Source organism: Thamnophis sirtalis, unplaced genomic scaffold, assembly GCF_051295495.1.
Source record: "Thamnophis sirtalis isolate CommonGarterSnake01/CBP01778 unplaced genomic scaffold, rThaSir2_p1.2 scaffold_9, whole genome shotgun sequence".
Lineage (NCBI taxonomy): Eukaryota > Metazoa > Chordata > Lepidosauria > Squamata > Natricidae > Thamnophis > Thamnophis sirtalis.
Genome location: NW_028261389.1, coordinates 38,366,194 through 38,383,713, shown reverse-complemented (window position 1 = coordinate 38,383,713; position 17,520 = coordinate 38,366,194). Strand labels below are relative to the sequence as shown.

The 17,520-nt window shown below is 40.1% G+C and overlaps 1 protein-coding gene across 6 annotated transcripts in view; it reads right to left on the bottom strand.

Moving 5' to 3' along the window:
- Positions 1-17,520, bottom strand: part of ATP2B1 (ATPase plasma membrane Ca2+ transporting 1) — an 86,275-nt gene that overhangs the window by 45,504 nt on the left and 23,251 nt on the right. For all 6 annotated transcript variants that reach the window (XM_087723361.1, XM_014063149.2, XM_087723362.1 and 3 more), the window contains exon 2: positions 2,756-3,180. In XM_087723361.1, the coding sequence (XP_087579487.1) occupies positions 2,756-2,960 (205 nt within the window). In that variant the 5' untranslated portion in view covers positions 2,961-3,180. The remainder of the gene's footprint in view (positions 1-2,755; positions 3,181-17,520) is intronic.

Below are 17,520 nucleotides of genomic sequence, written 5' to 3'. Positions count from 1 at the left end.
GATGGCAAGCGCGCACATGCACGCTGGAGTTGACATAGGGCAATGGCTCACGTCCCCTCAGATATGGCTCCGTGTGTCACCTGTGGCACGCGTGCCATAGGTTTGCCATCATGGATATAGGGTGTTGCGCTCCTTAGGCTACACCCTCTCTCATTACACAAATACACATCACCTTATATGCTTATATCCACTAAGCATTCAAGTTTATATAGCAATAGCAATAGCAATAGCAGTTAGACTTATATACCGCTTCATAGGGCTTTCAGCTCTCTCTAAGCGGTTTACAGAGTCAGCATATCGCCCCCACAGTCTGGGTGCTCATTTCACCCACCTCGGAAGGATGGAAGGCTGAGTCAACCTTGAGCCGGTGTGATTTGAACCGCTGAACTGCAGATAACAGTCAGCTGAAGTGGCCTGCACCCTAACCACTGCGCCACCTCGGCATATAGCTTGGAGGTGGAAAATATACATAAAAATGATATGGTCAAAATACTCACTTGCCTAACAATTGTGCACACAGGGTAAATAGCATTCTATTTCCTCTCCTCCCCCACCTCCCAAAAACAGAGTAATATACTTAAATACATGACAATACAGGTACTCCTGAACCATTTGTTTAGCAATTGTTCAAAGTTATGATGGTGCTGAAAACAGAGAGTTTTGACAAGTCCTCATACTTATGACTGTCAGTGTCCCACCATCACATAATCATAATTTAGGTACTTGGCAACTGGCATGAATTTACAATAGTTGCAGTGTCCCATGTTCACGTGATCACAATTTGTAACCTTTCTGGACAGCTTCAAACAAGAAAAAGTTAATGGGGGAAACTGGATTCACTTAGTGATGATGGTGATTCACTCAATGATGATGGTGATTCACTCAATGACTGCCAAAAAGGTCATAAAATTAGGCATAGTCATGTGAGGACTCAACAAATTCATAATTTAGCAATGGAAGTTTCCACCCCAATTGTGGTCATAATTTAGCTGTAACAAGTTTAAGCAGCCTGTGAGTTTTACTAGTAAGTAACCAAATCTGAAAGACGCATACTGCAATGGGCCTTACATATAAAAATGCATAGTTTTAGGAGAAAACATTTTGAAAAAAATGCATGAATAATTTGCATAGAATGCTTCATTTTTTTCCCTAACTGAAGTCTCTGAAAAAAGTTATACATAAAATAACAGGTTTATCTATCCTTACTTCAAAAGCTCAAGAAACTATTAAAAAATAAAAATAAGTTATATTTTGGGGGGGGAAATACCATATATTTATTGGCCTGATAAATGTGTGTTCTGTATGTTGCTTCTTAAATTATTTTTTGGAAGCTTATAACACTGGGAAACAAACCGTAAATCAAATTTGTTTTAACTATTTGTTTTAATCCTAATATAAGAGGATGTTAAAAAATATTTTTTAAAGTTTTTTTAGCCAACTTTTTAAAAGTTAAAGATATAAAGCACAAAGGAAGCGTAAAAAACTACTGTAAATTTTTAAAAATTTACTAATGCCTTTTCCCATCCAATTTGAAGGTATACAAATAAATAAATAATTCTTTCAAATGTTAGAGGGGTTGTTAAAAAAGGATAAATTTTTCATTTGTGGTGATCATGTGATAAAGCTATATCCTTTTGGCAAAATATTTGGGGAGATAAATAACATCAACAAAGAATTAAATCTTTCCCAGAGCTGGGCTTACCACATTTATTTACAGGATCAAATCTCAAGCTTAAAAATGAAGAACATATATTCTATTTAATTTTAGTAGCCAAAATAATTACACAACACTGAAAAACACTAGATAACATGTTAGAGATGTGAATTAACAAAATCTCTTCAATTGCCACATTAGAAAAATATCATAGATGAAGTCAAAATAAAGGAGGAACCTCAACTTAAACAAATTTGGTTGATTTATGATTTATCTCAAAAGCAGTAAACTATAATGAACTATAATTCTATTACTTTTTGTGGTACTTTTTTCTATTTTCAACATGCTTTTTTCCCTTATATATGCATCTTGGATTTATATACTGTTTGTTATTTATAGTTCAATAAAAACAAGGGGGGGAGGAATCATCAGAATTTACAGCATCATATGAAATATTACCCAAAATCAAGGACAAAAAAGTAATGCTTTTTCTCCTCCCTTTCAATTTATTCCAAATTTGTTAACCTAAATATTTGTACTTTTGTTACTGAACACTGAGTTTATTGCTAATGACTGCTTAACTTGTTTTATCTGTTGTTTTTCATGGTCTCATAATCTTATCTAGAAACTATATTCCAAATGTCTTGATTTCTCTTGCTCTGTGCTATGCATAAGAGAACCATTCCTGCTAAAATTTAGCAATATGTCTATTATGGGCATATATTGTCAATTTTGCCACTGCTGCATATTCTCCAATTTTGGTCTTCTGGTCTTGCATCACTGGCAGTTTCTCTTTCTCACTGTTATACTAAATATGTCCTGGCCGGTATCAGCATGTATCTTAGAAAACTGTGGTATATTTTACTTACATTTTCTGGACTTATACCTAACAAGAAATATTTGCAGTTTCAATTAAATATTTATTTTGTTAAATTCTACTTTTAATTATCTTAATTTAGTACCAAATAATTCTATTTAAGATACAACTAAAGCCAGGTGGCTCTTCAAGTGACAAATAAAAACACTGTCAATTAACAAGGCCTACAGTATCTATACAAGGCAGAATTCTCTTACTTAAAATCCATGCACAATCACCCTTACCTTCATTTGGAGAAGTTTTCAATCTTGTACAGATTCCATATACATCTCCATAGCATTCTTGTATTTTATGCAAAGCATCAGTAGCTCGTAGTTCCATAAGTGTACGAAGCTCTTCAAGTGTAATACCAAAATCTCCATGACTAGAATCTTTTATAGTGTATTTTACACCACCATATGCCACTGAGTTGTTGGCCATGTCTCCCATGGTGTATAGTTTTCAAAAGTAAAAAGTTTCCAACAAGAAACAATTTTGTATTTTGAGTATATCCAAAAGAAAAATAAATCCTTTGTATGTAAAAACCATCAAATATGCCGATATAAATCAACTCGAAATAGCCATAAGACACCTTGTCCAGGAGTGTAATCTTGAGTGTGTTCCCATTGTCTGTTCCTTCATTCCACTTCTAGTGAAAGGTTAATGCTATCTGCAAATAAAAAAGAGAGTTCACAGAAATAAGTTGCAATATTTTCACATAATCAGTCCATTCACTGCTAACAGTAAACTGTATTGTTATGCTTGTGAGTCACAATGCTTCTTTGCCATTATAGATGTTAGGCAAATATGCTTGTCCTTGTCTTTCCCACATTCCTCTGTGCCTAAGTCTTCATATTTTATATAATGTTAATATCACACTACCTAGTCTCATTTTTTCCTGTCCCCTTTATATCAGCTATTCCTCTCCTCTATCCTTTCTCACAATGAATCAACTACATTGTGGTCCTTGCCTTAATCTGTCCTTGTATCTTCCTTGATCTCTCCCTTCTTCCAACATTTGCTTCTAATACCTCCTCTACAGCATTGAACCCATTCTATAGTATCCCCATAGTACAATATTGTTAAACTTACTTTAATTCATTGCTGTCTAATTGCCCTTTCACCTTTCAGTTTAAAGTGACTTTAGTGAGCTTCGTTAATAATATAATTCCCTTCAGCCAAATTTTTGCATTTCATGAAAGATTTCCTTACAAAAATGACTGACCTTAACAATTCAAAATCAGAACCATTTGTTTAGTGATCATTCAAAGTCATGACAGATGCTGCAGGTACTTACAACTGTTCCCAAAGTTCCCAAAGTTTGCACCCACTCCAGTCATAGGATTGTTATCTGGGTAATTAACAACCCAGTCACACTTAGCCAGGTGCCAAATGCTTTGTGATCATACAATTATGATTTGCAATCTTCCCTGCAATCATGTCAGCACCATTTGCAATTTTACTTGTCAGTTTTCCCAGAAAGACAACAGGGAAGACGCAGGGAAGACTGCAAGCACTGCAGAGTATCCGGAGGATTCTGTCTAGTCTTCAGGGACTGGCTAAAAAAGGTGCATCGCAGAATCCAAGCAGGATTTTCAGCTCCAGAGCAAAGCAGGGGATGAAAATTCTCCCTGCTGAAATCCAAGCAGACAGCAAAGGCCATATAAAAGGTGGGAGGTGCTGCAAACTAGTCTCTCTTGGGCTGAAAATTCTGCTAGGATTTCGGTGACTCTGCTTAATGACCCAAAAGATCATTTAACGATCTCAGCTGGGTGTGCGGGCGTTGGGTAAAGCTATGACGTCTGGCTTACCTAAAGATTCACACAATGACGAAGATTAAGGTTTCAACTGTGGTTGTAAGTTGTGAACTACAGTCTGGCCAAGAAGCACCTGATTTTACAAATATCTTAGAAATTTTACACATTATCATTCTCTGTTCACAACAATATGAAATCTCAGCAGCCAGTTTTTTAGTTGGTGTGGGCCTTCATATGGACCATATTCTTCCCAAGAATCTATAATGCCATATTGTATAGCTGTACATATCCAAGCAATATGGCCTTTTGCAACTGATACATGGGACATTTTGTCAATTTATTATTATGATGATTTATTCCAAGCTACCTTCCTAAGTATGTTTTTGATTGACTTGTTAGCTTTTGATGAACATAACCAATATTTTTTTAAAAAATAATTTAAAAGGATCTAATAAAGTTTTAAACTAAATGCAGATTTGTAATTTTATGATAAGCAAGTCAGAATCAAACATAATTCTTGTTAAATATTCCTACAAATACATTTCTAATATTAAACTTCATTATACTTATCCATGACACATTCTGACACAGACACAGAGATAACAATTTATTATAAATTGCTTCAATTATACAAATGTGCAACAAAATAAAGTGGAGAAGAGCTGCTCATGTTTGAGAAATTTTCCAAATGTGCAAGCATATCTGCACCTGTGAAAATTACCAGCTTACAAACCCATTTCCTAGTTAATGATTATGCTAGAAAAGAAAACATTTTTTGTGGCAGAGGGAGGGAAATTCAACAAGGGCTGCAAACTCCAAGTGGCAATTTAGATCAAGGTAACTTACATCAGGTATTTAAATAAGCTGTAAGATAGCTGCATAAATTAAGTTTCCCATTGATACTTACTGCCTAAGCATGCTTCCTTATCTAATAATTAACTCATGTTAATTTATAGCAACAGAGTTTATTTATATAACATCATTCTTAAAAACACTCAAATAGGTAAAATTTCAAGTTTAGTTTGTGGCTTACTCTTTTATTTGAACTTTAAAGAACTAATCTCTCTTTTCTTCCACTTACGTTCCTAATATATCTTGTCCTTTTAATATAAATGGTTGATAGACTGGTCCATCTCCCTCAAATTCACATGAATCACAATAATTACCCAGAAAGTGGAATAAAAGTATAAAATATGATTAGATACATAATAATTGGAATAAGAATACTGATATTTCTATTGCATTTCATGAAATGTCCCTTCTTTCCCAATTTGTTTCCTTATCTTTAATTTTATTTTTAGCTAATTTTCTTATTTTTACAATTTTCACTTAATAATTCTTATTAAGATAATTAACATAATAATTATTAAGAATTATTAACTTATTCCTCTGCTTGTTAGTTATTGCTAGTTTCAATTATAAGGTTAAGCCTTCAGGTGATTGCTTAACTGTAGTTTAGCCATGAATCTAATCACTCTGGTCTCTGTAAATCATAGTTTATGAATTCATACAGTGAGTTCATCCAGCCTCAACATAAGTGCATACAATGGAGCAATAAGTTCAGAGTCCTCAGATCTCCTTTAGATAGTTCCTCTGAGAATCTCATCAAGCACATTGGCTTTTCCTAATGATGGCAGATTTATTTTTTTTCTATTATGACCTGTGCCTCTTGCTTCAGTCTTGTACTGTTTCCTACTCTGTTTCCTTGATGGGCAGAAAACAGCTGAAGTCTTACATCCACTGAAAATTTTTTCAAGGAATATATCATGAATTGTTTGTCTGTAAAAAATCAAGCGATTAAGCAAAGTATAATTCCAGAAAGCATGTTGACAGAATATATGAGACTTCCTAGGACCAGAGGAAAGACCTCAGCAAGGCTTGAAATAAACTATAATAGATTACATGCCACCATAATCCCATCAGCAAGTTAGTTATAAAGTCCAAGGAAGCTGCATTATGTGCTAATCACAGAATTAGCTTGGGAACATGTAGCAAGAATAGATGTAGCCCATGACATCAATTTTAACCATCAAAAATCATAGAGGAGAGAGGTCATTTAAAATATTCTAAATTGCCCAGCTGACTTGGTAAAAAAATATTTCCCCCCAATGAAAAAAAGGACACATAAATGGCTGTGTGGCGCCATTCCCAAGCAAAGGGGGGGGGGGGGAAGACATAGGGTCCATCTAAATGAGAATCACACATTTAAGCCCACACATAAGTATTGATTTCTTACTGACCATATGCCTCCTTTCTGGCTCCAATAGTCTCATAGGGTGAACCAGGTGTTAGAGGAGGGAGACCAAAGGTTTTTGGGCATATAAAGTGAGAGAGAGAGCTATAAGGTGCTATGAGGTGGTATAAACTGTAAAGGTGATTACTGTTATTTATATGATAGAATAATAGCCCATGGGTCGGGAATTTAAGAAAAAGAAAAGTGGGGAACTTGTTTGCCCAACTTACTACTGTGTGAATTTATAAGAAATAACCATCTTTGAGTTGATGGTTATTTAAGGATGGTTAATATATGAAGAGAAAAAAGTAGAAATTCAAGAGACTATGCTTACTTTTCTAAAAGACATATATACTTTTCAAAAATAGATAAGATTTGGACTTCAACGAACTTTGATACTAAAATTTCTAAAGTACAGAAATTACCAAAATTCTTTGAGTTTGGTTTATAAAAGAAAATCTAACACTTAGATGAAGACCAAACACAGTATGGACATTTGTTAAAAGAAATTAAAATATTTTTTTAAAAATAATTTAGGCAAAAGTATTAGAAAGGAGGGACGTGGTGGATCAGTGGCTAAGAATGCTGAGCTTGTCAATCAGAAGGTTGTAAGTTCAGCAGTTTGAATCCCTAGCACCGTATAACAGTGAGCTCCCGTTACTTGTCCCAGCTTCTGCCAACCTAACAGTTCGAAAGCATATAAAAATGCAAGTAGAAAAATAGGAACCACCTTTGATGGGAAAGGGCGTTGGTACTTACCTGAGATGCCTATTCTCACAGTGGGGGAGGAGTATCCAGAATGGGTTAACTTCGTCCTCTCATTGATTGGACTGAGTCCAAAAAGCTTTAGGCCACACCCTAGTCACCAGGTAATGCCCAGTTTCGATGAAGAACTCTATCAGACTCGATGTCTCATCCACTCTAGACCTTGTTGTAGTTCCAAAAACTTTATTGATTTCTTTAACAGAACAGGTTTATAACCTTCAGAACGGTCCCAATAACATTACAAACTCAGGCAGGGGCAGGATATATATATGCACAATCTTATGCCTGGTAAGATGTGTTCATCACCCTGTGAACAGCGTACAACACCCTATGTCTGAATGACGCTTTCGCAAAAGCAAAGGAGTCCAATTTGTAGTTCCTCACAAATGGTGAGGGGGAAGACCACATAGCTTCCCTACAGATCTCCATCAAGGAGGCCTGCATGGCCCAGCTGAAGTGGCCGCGCTTTGTGTAAAATGTGCTGTAATAGACCTCGGTGTTTGCCGCCCCCGTGCTTGGTAAGCAGTAGCAATACAGGTTCATATCCACCTGCCTATAGTGGTAGATGTCACCTTGTTTCTGAGGGACCCCAGCTGGAAAGAGATGAACAGGACTTCTGATCTTCTGGTCGGCAGAGTTCTTTTGAGGTAGTTCCTCAGAGCCCTCCTCACGCCCAAAGGGTACCTGTGTACCATGGGCGGTTTAAGATTAGAGGGGCCTTTGAGAAACCGCCTGACCATGGGGTAGTGAGTCAGTGTCTACTGCACAGGAGTACCGAGGAAATTGCAGAGACCTGTCTTCTAATAGTATTCGTAGTCAACCCTTTGTCCAGGCCCGCCTGAAGGAAGTCAAGAACCTGTGAAACTGTGGCCCGAACTGGGTCATGGTTCCTGGTGGCACACCACGTGCAAAAGGCACGCCATGTAACACTGTAGATGTGCTCCGTGGAAGGCCTGCGAGCCGCCTGAATAGTCTGTATGATCCTGGATGAGAAATTGTCCGCTCAAGCGCCAAGCTGTCAACTGGAGCCACTGAGGGTCCGGGTGCACCAGCGACCCCTGCCTGAGGGAGATCCTTTCCTGGGGGATCCTCCAGGGCCTGTCCACCGAGAGGGATCTGAGGTCGGCAAACCAAGGCTGCCGGGGCCAATGTGGGGCAATCAACACCACCTCCACCCCTTCCCACAAGACCTTTTGGATGACTCTGGGAATCAATGGCAAGGGTGGAAAGGCATAAAAGAGCCCCCTCTCCGCTTTCTGAGCTGGGTACCTGGAGTAAACCATATAATGAGGTGTAGATGGCTTTTGGCCAGATTAACCGAGAATCTGTGATCTCTCAATGCCGACATGGTAATGTCTAAGTCCTGTAGGGCACCTTAAAGGGAGGATGACTGCAAAAGCAGGTCATCTAAATAGCATTGGATTCATATAGGCACTAGCCTCAGGTACGCTGCGAATGCCGCCATTACCTTCGTGAAAACTCGGGGCGCAGAAGACAACCCGAAGGGTAAGGTTCGATACTGGAAATGGTGCCCTAGGAAACAGAACCTGAGATACTGACAGTGTTCAGGGGCTATGGGTATATGTAGGTAGGCCTACATATTTAACTGTTTCAGGTCAAGAATCACTCTCGAGCTGCCTGAGGCCTTGGGGATCACAAAGAGAATGGAATAGTAACCTGACCCTGTTGCTCTAGAGGCACCGGTTGGATAGTCCTGATGTCCAATAGATGTTGAATGGCTTCCTGCATAAGCTGCCTCTGGGTTGTGTTATTTGAAACAGGACAGATCCGGAAGAAGCTTGGAGTGCTGGAGAGAAACTCGATTGAAAGGCCAGATCGGATGGTGGTCTGAACCCACCCATCAGAGGAAGATACGTCCCAACGGTTGCCAAAATATGCCAAGCGTTCACGGCTGGGAGGTCAGCTAGGCCTAGGGTTAGTTCTTGCAGAAGGAGCGCCTGCCTCCACTTTCTCCACCCCCTCAAAAGGGCCGCTTCTGCTGCCTGCCCCTTTGCTGTCTCTCTGGTTGGTATCTTTGCCTGGAGGGGTATCCTCCCTGGTACTGCCTGAATCCTGAATACCCGAAATGAATCCAGACCCCCTGAAAGAATCCTGACCCCGGAAGGAGGACCCGTAGTCTTGACCATGAAAGTTGGAGTGTCTGGGGTAAGGTGCCGCTCTGAAGCTGGTCTTCTCGGAATGGTGGGAAGCACCTTCCACTTGTCTTTGTTCTCTATTAAGAAGGGGTCTGGCTGTGGCTAAGGTGGCATCCAAAGAAAATTGAGGGGCTGTCACCAACTTGTTGATGTCCCGGTGTGACCTGCTATCGTGATTCGCTGTTGGAGATCTTGTAGCCATAGTAGTGAAGACCGGTTAAAGAAGGAGGCAGGGCCGTGATAGGTGCATCAATAGTGGGTTGCAGCAGCACCTGAGCCATGACCTTGTCCACATTACAGAATGTTTTGTCTGTAGACGTAGGCATGGGCCCTGAAGTGGGAGATGCCCATTGTCATTTGACCAGGTCAAGGAAGGACTTGGGTGTGGGCACCGTGTCGCCCTCAATGGCCTGCTCCTCAAAGATGGTCTCAGCCGAGAAGCCTTGAGGGTGCACCGGAGTTTCTGACGATTTGTTGCCAATCTTGGCAGATGTCTTAGCCTTGAAAAGTAAGGGTTTATACAAGGAAGGCTGGAACAACCTGTAAAAGGTAGGCTTAGATAGAGGCATGCCCTCATCCTCAGAAAGTCTTTCATCTCTGATTTCGCCTTCTTCGAATTCAGACTCGCTGTCCTCCTGGGACGAGACGGGGGAACCTGGGAGGTCTCCCCCCTGTGCCTCCAGCCCCTCAGGGGCCATAGGCAGAGGTGCCACTTGGGGCTGCATCTGGGGCTGTTGAAAGGCAGCTGCCATGCACTGTTGAAAGGCCCGCATCATCATTCCTGAAAATTTGGCCCCTGAGTGGGGTAATTGACCGGCCCCAATATCTGCAGGGGTAGCAGCGAAGGCTTGTGGTTGAGGCCCCATGATGGGCCCCATGGCCCAGATGTTGCAGCATACGGGGGTGAGTGCCATCCCTGGGTAGAGCCCCAGATGCCTGAGGTGTCAATGGGAATCCTTACTTAGCAACAGCAATAGCAGTTAGACTTATATACCGCTTCATAGGGTTTTCAGTCCTCTCTAAGCAGTTTACAGAGTCAGCATATTGCCCCCACAGTCTGGGTCCTCATTTCACCCACCTCGGAAGGATGGAAGGCTGAGTCAACCTTGAGCTGGTGAGATTTGAACCGCTGAACTGCCGATAACAGTCAGCTGAAGTGGCCTGCAGTACTGCACTCTAACCACTGCGCCACCTCGGCTCTCTACTTGTAGGGAGGGATCCTCCACTGTAGTCCTGCTGGGGTACCTCTCATCAGGCCCCAGGCCAGTGGAAGCCTTCTTGTTGTTGGCCCTGTGGCAGATGCGCTCTAAAGCCTGGTACCATTGTCGCTCGTATTTAGAGAGAGGTTTGGGAGGCTTGGAGCCAGAGCTCGCCTCTTTGGCCACCTTAGAGGAGATGTGTTTCTTCTTGCTCTTTGCCTTGCCCCCCCCACCCTTGTAAGATGCCTCAGGGGGAGATTCTGACCTGGTTGAGGGCTCCTCTGTGCCTCCGGTGGGGCTGCTGGCTGTAGCAGCAAGGACCTGGCTCCTGCCTGTGTTACCAATTTACTTCCAAAATGGCCACCGCAAGTTTCGGAGAAGCACTAGGGAACTGTCAACAGTCCGAAGAGCTCAGTAGAGCCTCCAGGGCTAAGAAACAGTCCTGCAACAGTTTTAGGGGGCCCCTGATCTTCCTACCTGCCCCGAGCTTGTCAGCGGCCGCTGAACGAGTCTCCCGGTGGTGCCTCAACCGCACGATCATGGAAGGCAGCCTTACTCCAAGCAGCCTGTTCCGTGCATCAGGGAAGCTGAGGAAGGAAATTTTTGCACTGCTGCGAAAAAAAGAAAAAAAAACCCAAAGGCTTCCTAATCAACACTACGAATATTTTGTTGAGAGAAACAAAACTTGGCCATCTTGTACAATTTTTTGTGCTCTACTAAACAAAATAATAAACACATTCTCATGAGCGATATCCATCTAGATAATTTGGAGCATAAGTTGGCCGAAAATATTGTGGCTTGAAAAAAGGTTAAAGTTTGGCTTTTTATATCTCTGGAAGGAAAGGTATGATAAACGTGAAACCTTGTGCGCAATAACTTAGCAACACAAGTTTTTGAATATAAAATTTCATTTTCCTTCTGAAAAATGGCAAAAATAGGGTGTTTTCAGCTCATTTTTACAAAAAAAAAAAAAACCTTCTGCAAACTCTGTTAAATCATTCCCATTAGAAAGAGCATGTTTCAAACACCCTAAAAAAGTAGGGTTTTCATCGCTGACGTATAAAGCCCTAAAATAGGGACAAAGTTGAGATTGTATGTCAACATGCATTCTTTTATATTGTGCCATTGTCATTTCATTTATCCTGGAGTTTCAAGTGTGTAATTCATTTCGTGCATGCCATACGAATCTGTTAGTCTACTAGTGGTGCTTCTACACTAATGACAGTGGTTAAATGTGCTGTAAGTACTTTAGTAACGCCAAACATTAATATGTTGCTGCTATAGGATTCTGAACTGTACAGGTATAGTTGTCATATTTTTGTCATAACATTATAACCTTATTTTGGGTTTCAGATTTTGCAGTAATACACTTTATATTATTGTGAATTTTGATAATATGCAAAATGGATGTTGACGAGTCAACTGGCAATCCTACTTTGCCCAAATGCGTTGTTGGATAAAAATTGCCGTCAACTTGCCACCATGGTTCATTTTATGCTAACAAAATTGGGCCGCATTATATGCAGAGTTTGTCCGCTGAAGAAAAGATACTCATTACTCGGTGATCAGAGGTTGAACCCACAGATGATGACCAAATATGCTTGCATCACAAAGCAATGTATCTGAAAAAGTATGACATACAATACAATAGCAGAGTTGGAAGGGATGTTGGAGGTCTTTTAGTCCAACCCCCTGCCTAGTCAGGAAACCCTATACCGTTCTAGACAAATGGTTATCCAACATCTTCTTAAAGTCTTCCATTGTTGGGTCATTCACAACTTCTGGAGGCAAGTTGTTCCACTGATTAATTGTTCTAATTGTCAGGAAATTTCTCCTCAGTTCTAAGTTGCTTCTCTCCTTGATTAGTTTCCACCCATTGTTTCTACCCTACATAAAGCAAAAGTCATGCTGCAACCCATTTGGCAAACAAAACCATGTAGCTAAACATGGGCTGCTGAAAGTCGATCTAGCCATGTCCAATGATTTAACAAAAGTGGTGAAAACAAATGTGAAGGCGGGTCAAAAGATTTGTTCCAACTGTAAAGCCAAATACGTTTCCATGGTCCAAAGCATGGCAGAGTCATCAGTTAATTACAATATGGACATTTCAGACACTGTTACTCGAAGCCTGGCTGATTTAGGGACTTCTCCATTAGAAATTGAGAAGTTGAGCAGTAGGGATAAAGCTGGCTATGTGAAATGAGAAACTGAATGCGTGCAGAAAGTGGTAGCAGACAAAATAATGTTAGCCGCTGGAGTAGCAGCTGAAGATATTAGGCAAACTAGTGAGTCTGCTGATAAAAAATGCCAGTCATGCCAGGATTACGCTGACCTAATTGAAGACATGAAAATGGAAATTAAAATATCCGATAGATCGACAAAAGTTCAATTATTGACTTTGGCCCCAAAGAGTTGGTCGATACCAGTGACAGCAAAAACATTTGTCGTTTCAGAACGTATGGTTAAAACAGTGATAAAAATAACGAAAGAGAGAAACATTTGTGCACTACCAGATGTAAAAGTTGGCAAACTGCTGCCAAAGGAAATCGCCAACCATGTTCGAAATTTCTATGAGGATGACGAATTTAGCAGGATGTGCCCTGGCAGAAAGGATTGTGTTTCCATTCGACTTGATGGCGACAAGGTTCACAAACAAAAGTGGTTACTGCTGTGCAATCTGAAAGAAATGTATGTGGCATATGGAAACAAATATGGTGCTGAAATTGGTTTCTCCAAATTCTGTGAACTCAGATCAAAGTGGTGTGTCACTGTCTGTGCCTCAGGCATACATTCCGTCTGCCTCTTCACCGTTCATCAAAATGTTAAGCTTATGCTACAAGATGCCAACATTAAAGAGGACTACAAGCTGCTCTTGAGAAAGGCAGTTTGCAATCTGAACACCAAAGATTGTATGTTGCAGCGATGTCAAAACTGCCCTGGTGAAGAGATTCGGAAGAATCAATAGAATTCAAACAATGGGTTCATACTGACCGCAAAATGCTGGAAATAAATATGGCGATGGGATTGCTGGTTCAAATGCCTGAACTGGTAGTGACAATGTCACCATGGACCAATGCAATATAACAGTAGTAATCATGCCTATATGAAACAAAGAAGATGAAAAATAATACAATGCATGTGACGTTGCTACAGCAACATCTTCAACTCTGTCCCTATTTTTAAGGCTTTATATGTCAGCAATGAAAAACCAACCCTACTTTTTTAGGGCGTTTGAAACATGCTCTTTCTAATGTGAATGATTTAACAGAGTTTCCAGAGGGTTTTTTTTGTAAAAGTGGGCTGAAAATACTCTATTTTTGCATTTTTACAAAAAATGTCAACTTTACACTCAATTTGTAAACTATTGGAAAGCAGTAGAAGAATGAAATTTTATATTCAAAAACCTTGTGTTGCTATGTTATTACACACAAAGTTTCACGTTTATCATACCTTTCCTTCCAGAGATATGAAAAGCCAAACTTTAACTTTTTTTTGAGCCACAATATTTTTCAGACAGTTTGCTCCAAATTATCTAGATGGAGAACACTCATGAAAATGTGTTTATTTTGTTTAATAGATCACAAAAAGTTGTACAAGATGGCCAAGTTTTGTTTCTCTCAACAAAATATTGTTAGAGATATTATGTCTCAAAGTTGCTGGAACCTCAGAGTCATACTGTAGAAGGCTGTGGTATAGGGTCAAGCAAATGACTATATCTCCGTAAGTATGGCATTGGCAAATGTAGCACTTTACCAATGTTCATTCTGGGTATCTATGTGACAAACATGAATTGTATCTTATTTTAAAATTAAAATAGCCATGTTAAGATATGAAATAAAATTTTAAACACTTAAGAAAGGATAAATTCCAACTGTCATTATTGGGCAGATAATGGTTAAAATGATGATGATATCACATAATGTATGCTACGTTCAGAGTAATGAACATATAAAAACATACTTTTCACAGTATCAAGAAAACGTTATCCTTTAAACAGATCAGAAAATGACATCCTGGGAAATATGAAAATTTATAAAACAGAAATGATTAAGTATATATACCATTTTATAATACATATTTTTACTAAGCTTAAGGCTTACTAGTGCAAAGTGGCAGATCTATTACGTCTATAATTCTAGTCATCTCATTCATTTATTGAAATATGATTTCTGAACTAGTACAGTATTTGGAATTACAGTGTATGGAACCAATGTAAATATCAAGTAAGACAGGAAAATACCATTAAAGAATATTAAGTCCTCAGATCTTAGGAGCCAGAAAAAAATATTAGTTACATAATTAGTGACAACGTTTTGACCTTAGTCACTACATTAATGACATAGTTCACCAGGAGATGGGTATTTGCAAGATGCAAGTGACAGATAAATAATTTATACTGACCTAGTTAAAGATGATTGGCTAGAATGATCTTTGTTCCCCTCCAAACCCATTTAATTTCCAATTCACACTTCAAATAACAGCTGAGCAGTGATGACACCAAGATAGTGGCAGGAGAAAAAGGAAGCAGAACTGCTCTTACTCAGTGGTGCCTCAAAGATCAAATAGCATGACAGGCAAGGTCATATCCCCAAGAAAAAATTCAGAAATGGTGGGAATGGGAGCCCGAGAAAGTCCCTGCTATCCCAGAATTATTCTGGCTCTCAAACCTGTAACTCAGATCACCTCCCAGTTTCTTCTTCAGTGAATAATTGATGGAAGTTGTTACTGTATATTAACTGGTTTAATCAATATATCCTATTCATCTGGTCTCAATGCTTAACATAGCTATTTACAGAATTATATAGAAGACTGAGCAACATCATGGAGAAACACCTTAAAATAAATATTTTAAACTGAGTGAAAGAACACAGGATAGTGTCAGATGCTATTCACTCTAAATAGTTGCCAAATGAGGCTTTGTGTAATCCTGAAAGATAGGATCAAAGTTACAGGGAAATAAGCCCAGAGGAGACCACTGAACTGATATGGCCTACATAGTTGCCAATCCAAAACAGGCAACCTCAGATATTTAATTGTAAGCTGCTGCGAGTTACTGATTGACATAGGTGGCTATAAATATTAAATTCATATGTACATGCATACATACTAGAATTCTATATGATTTATATAAGCTATAATGTGGAATCTAGAAAGCATTACAGCATTTTCCCTTCCCTCCTAGACCAAAGAGTTCAAGCAGGGTTACCTATGTTCTTCGAAATCATCTCTGTATTCCTCTACACTATACCAGCTAATTTTTATTGGCAAGTTGACAAATATACCTCAATACAATTTTAAGACATTGAATTTCACATATGTTAATACAAAGCATAAATCTCCTCTCATACTACACTTGGTAAAAGAAAGCAATTTAATAATTCATCTTATCACTAGAGCTTGACACTTTAGTTTTTTAAATAAACGCTCTTAACAGCAAAGTTGTGTCAATTTTAGGAACAATTAATTAAATTGCAATGTATCCTGATAGATTTTTGTTATATATCAATTAAATATTTATCAGTTTTTATGGTGTCCACTTACATTATTAAAATGCACCTTAGACAATCTTCCAGCCCTTTAAACGAGGTTTTATTCATGGCAAACATAAGGAAGCAAGAATTGTTGCTTCACATCAGTTCTATCAGTAAACAACTGGATCTAACATTAAGCATTTTTGCTTGTTTTTAAATAGAAAGAACGTTGGTCTTACCTGAACGTGTCTTTTCAGTAGAATAGAGGGAGGGATTACGCGTGGGTTATTGTCACATCCTGATTGGTCCATAGACTGAGGGAAATTTCTTTAATATTCCTCCTTTCCTATTGGCTACCAGTTTCCTCCCGGCCCTCCCCCTGGCCTCTCTCTATACTAGCTAGGGTGGGTCGTAACCCACCCTAGCTAGTATAGGTAGGGTGGGTTACAAAGCATGTTGCAAAGCGTGGTGGACATCCAGTCAGTGCCAGAGACGCTCCCTTTCGTGGGAAGGGGCCGGACAAAAGTTAGGCAAAATGATCTCCTGTGCCCTGTGGAATGGAGTGTTCACTTTCAGGAGGAAGGTGGAGTCCAGATGAAGGACCACCCTATCTTGATGGAATTGGCAGAGATCACCCTTGGAGGACAGGGCGCCCAGTTCCAAAATATGTCTGGCTGATGTGACTGTGACAAGCGATTCAAAATGTCCCTGCAACTGTCAGGGTATTTATACTCGAGGGAAATATACTTGAGGGAAAGTAATCAAAGGTGGACCGTTCAAAGGGGTTCAAATGGGGCTCCCGTCAGAGCCTGGAGGACAATGGGCAGGTCTCAGGTTGGGAATCTATGTATACCGGGAGATCTGAGGTTCACTGCCCCCCTCAGGAACCATTTAATCAGAGGGAGGTGAGATAGGGCAGAGGGGCCCTCACCCCCAAGAATGGAGGACAAAGCTGCCACCTGCGCCAGCCTGGAGTCCATCAAGGCCCCTCAACCGAACAAACTCGCTTCTGTTGTCACTATAACTCTGTCCGACTCCCAGAAGTTGCAACCCCGCTGAAGGGCTGGGGATAGCCACCACTGGTGGGACAGCCGGACGTCTGCTGGGAGATGGATAATTCGGAGGGAGTTGCTCATCTTCCTTTTCTGGAATGGGATTAGAGTCCACTGGAGGGCATGTAAGTGCAGGCGGGCCCAGGGAACTATCCCTATGCATGAGACCATCTTGCCAATTAACTGAGACAAGGTCAGGATGGAAACTGACCAACTTCTGCGAACCTTGATTGCCAGCTGGCGGAGACTGACTAGACGGTCCGGAGAGAGCTGGACTATCCCTGTCACTGAATCTATCACTGTCCCTAGCTGTAATATCCGTATGGATGGAGAGAGGTGGCTTTTGGAGAAGTCGACGGAGAACCCCAGGGACTGGA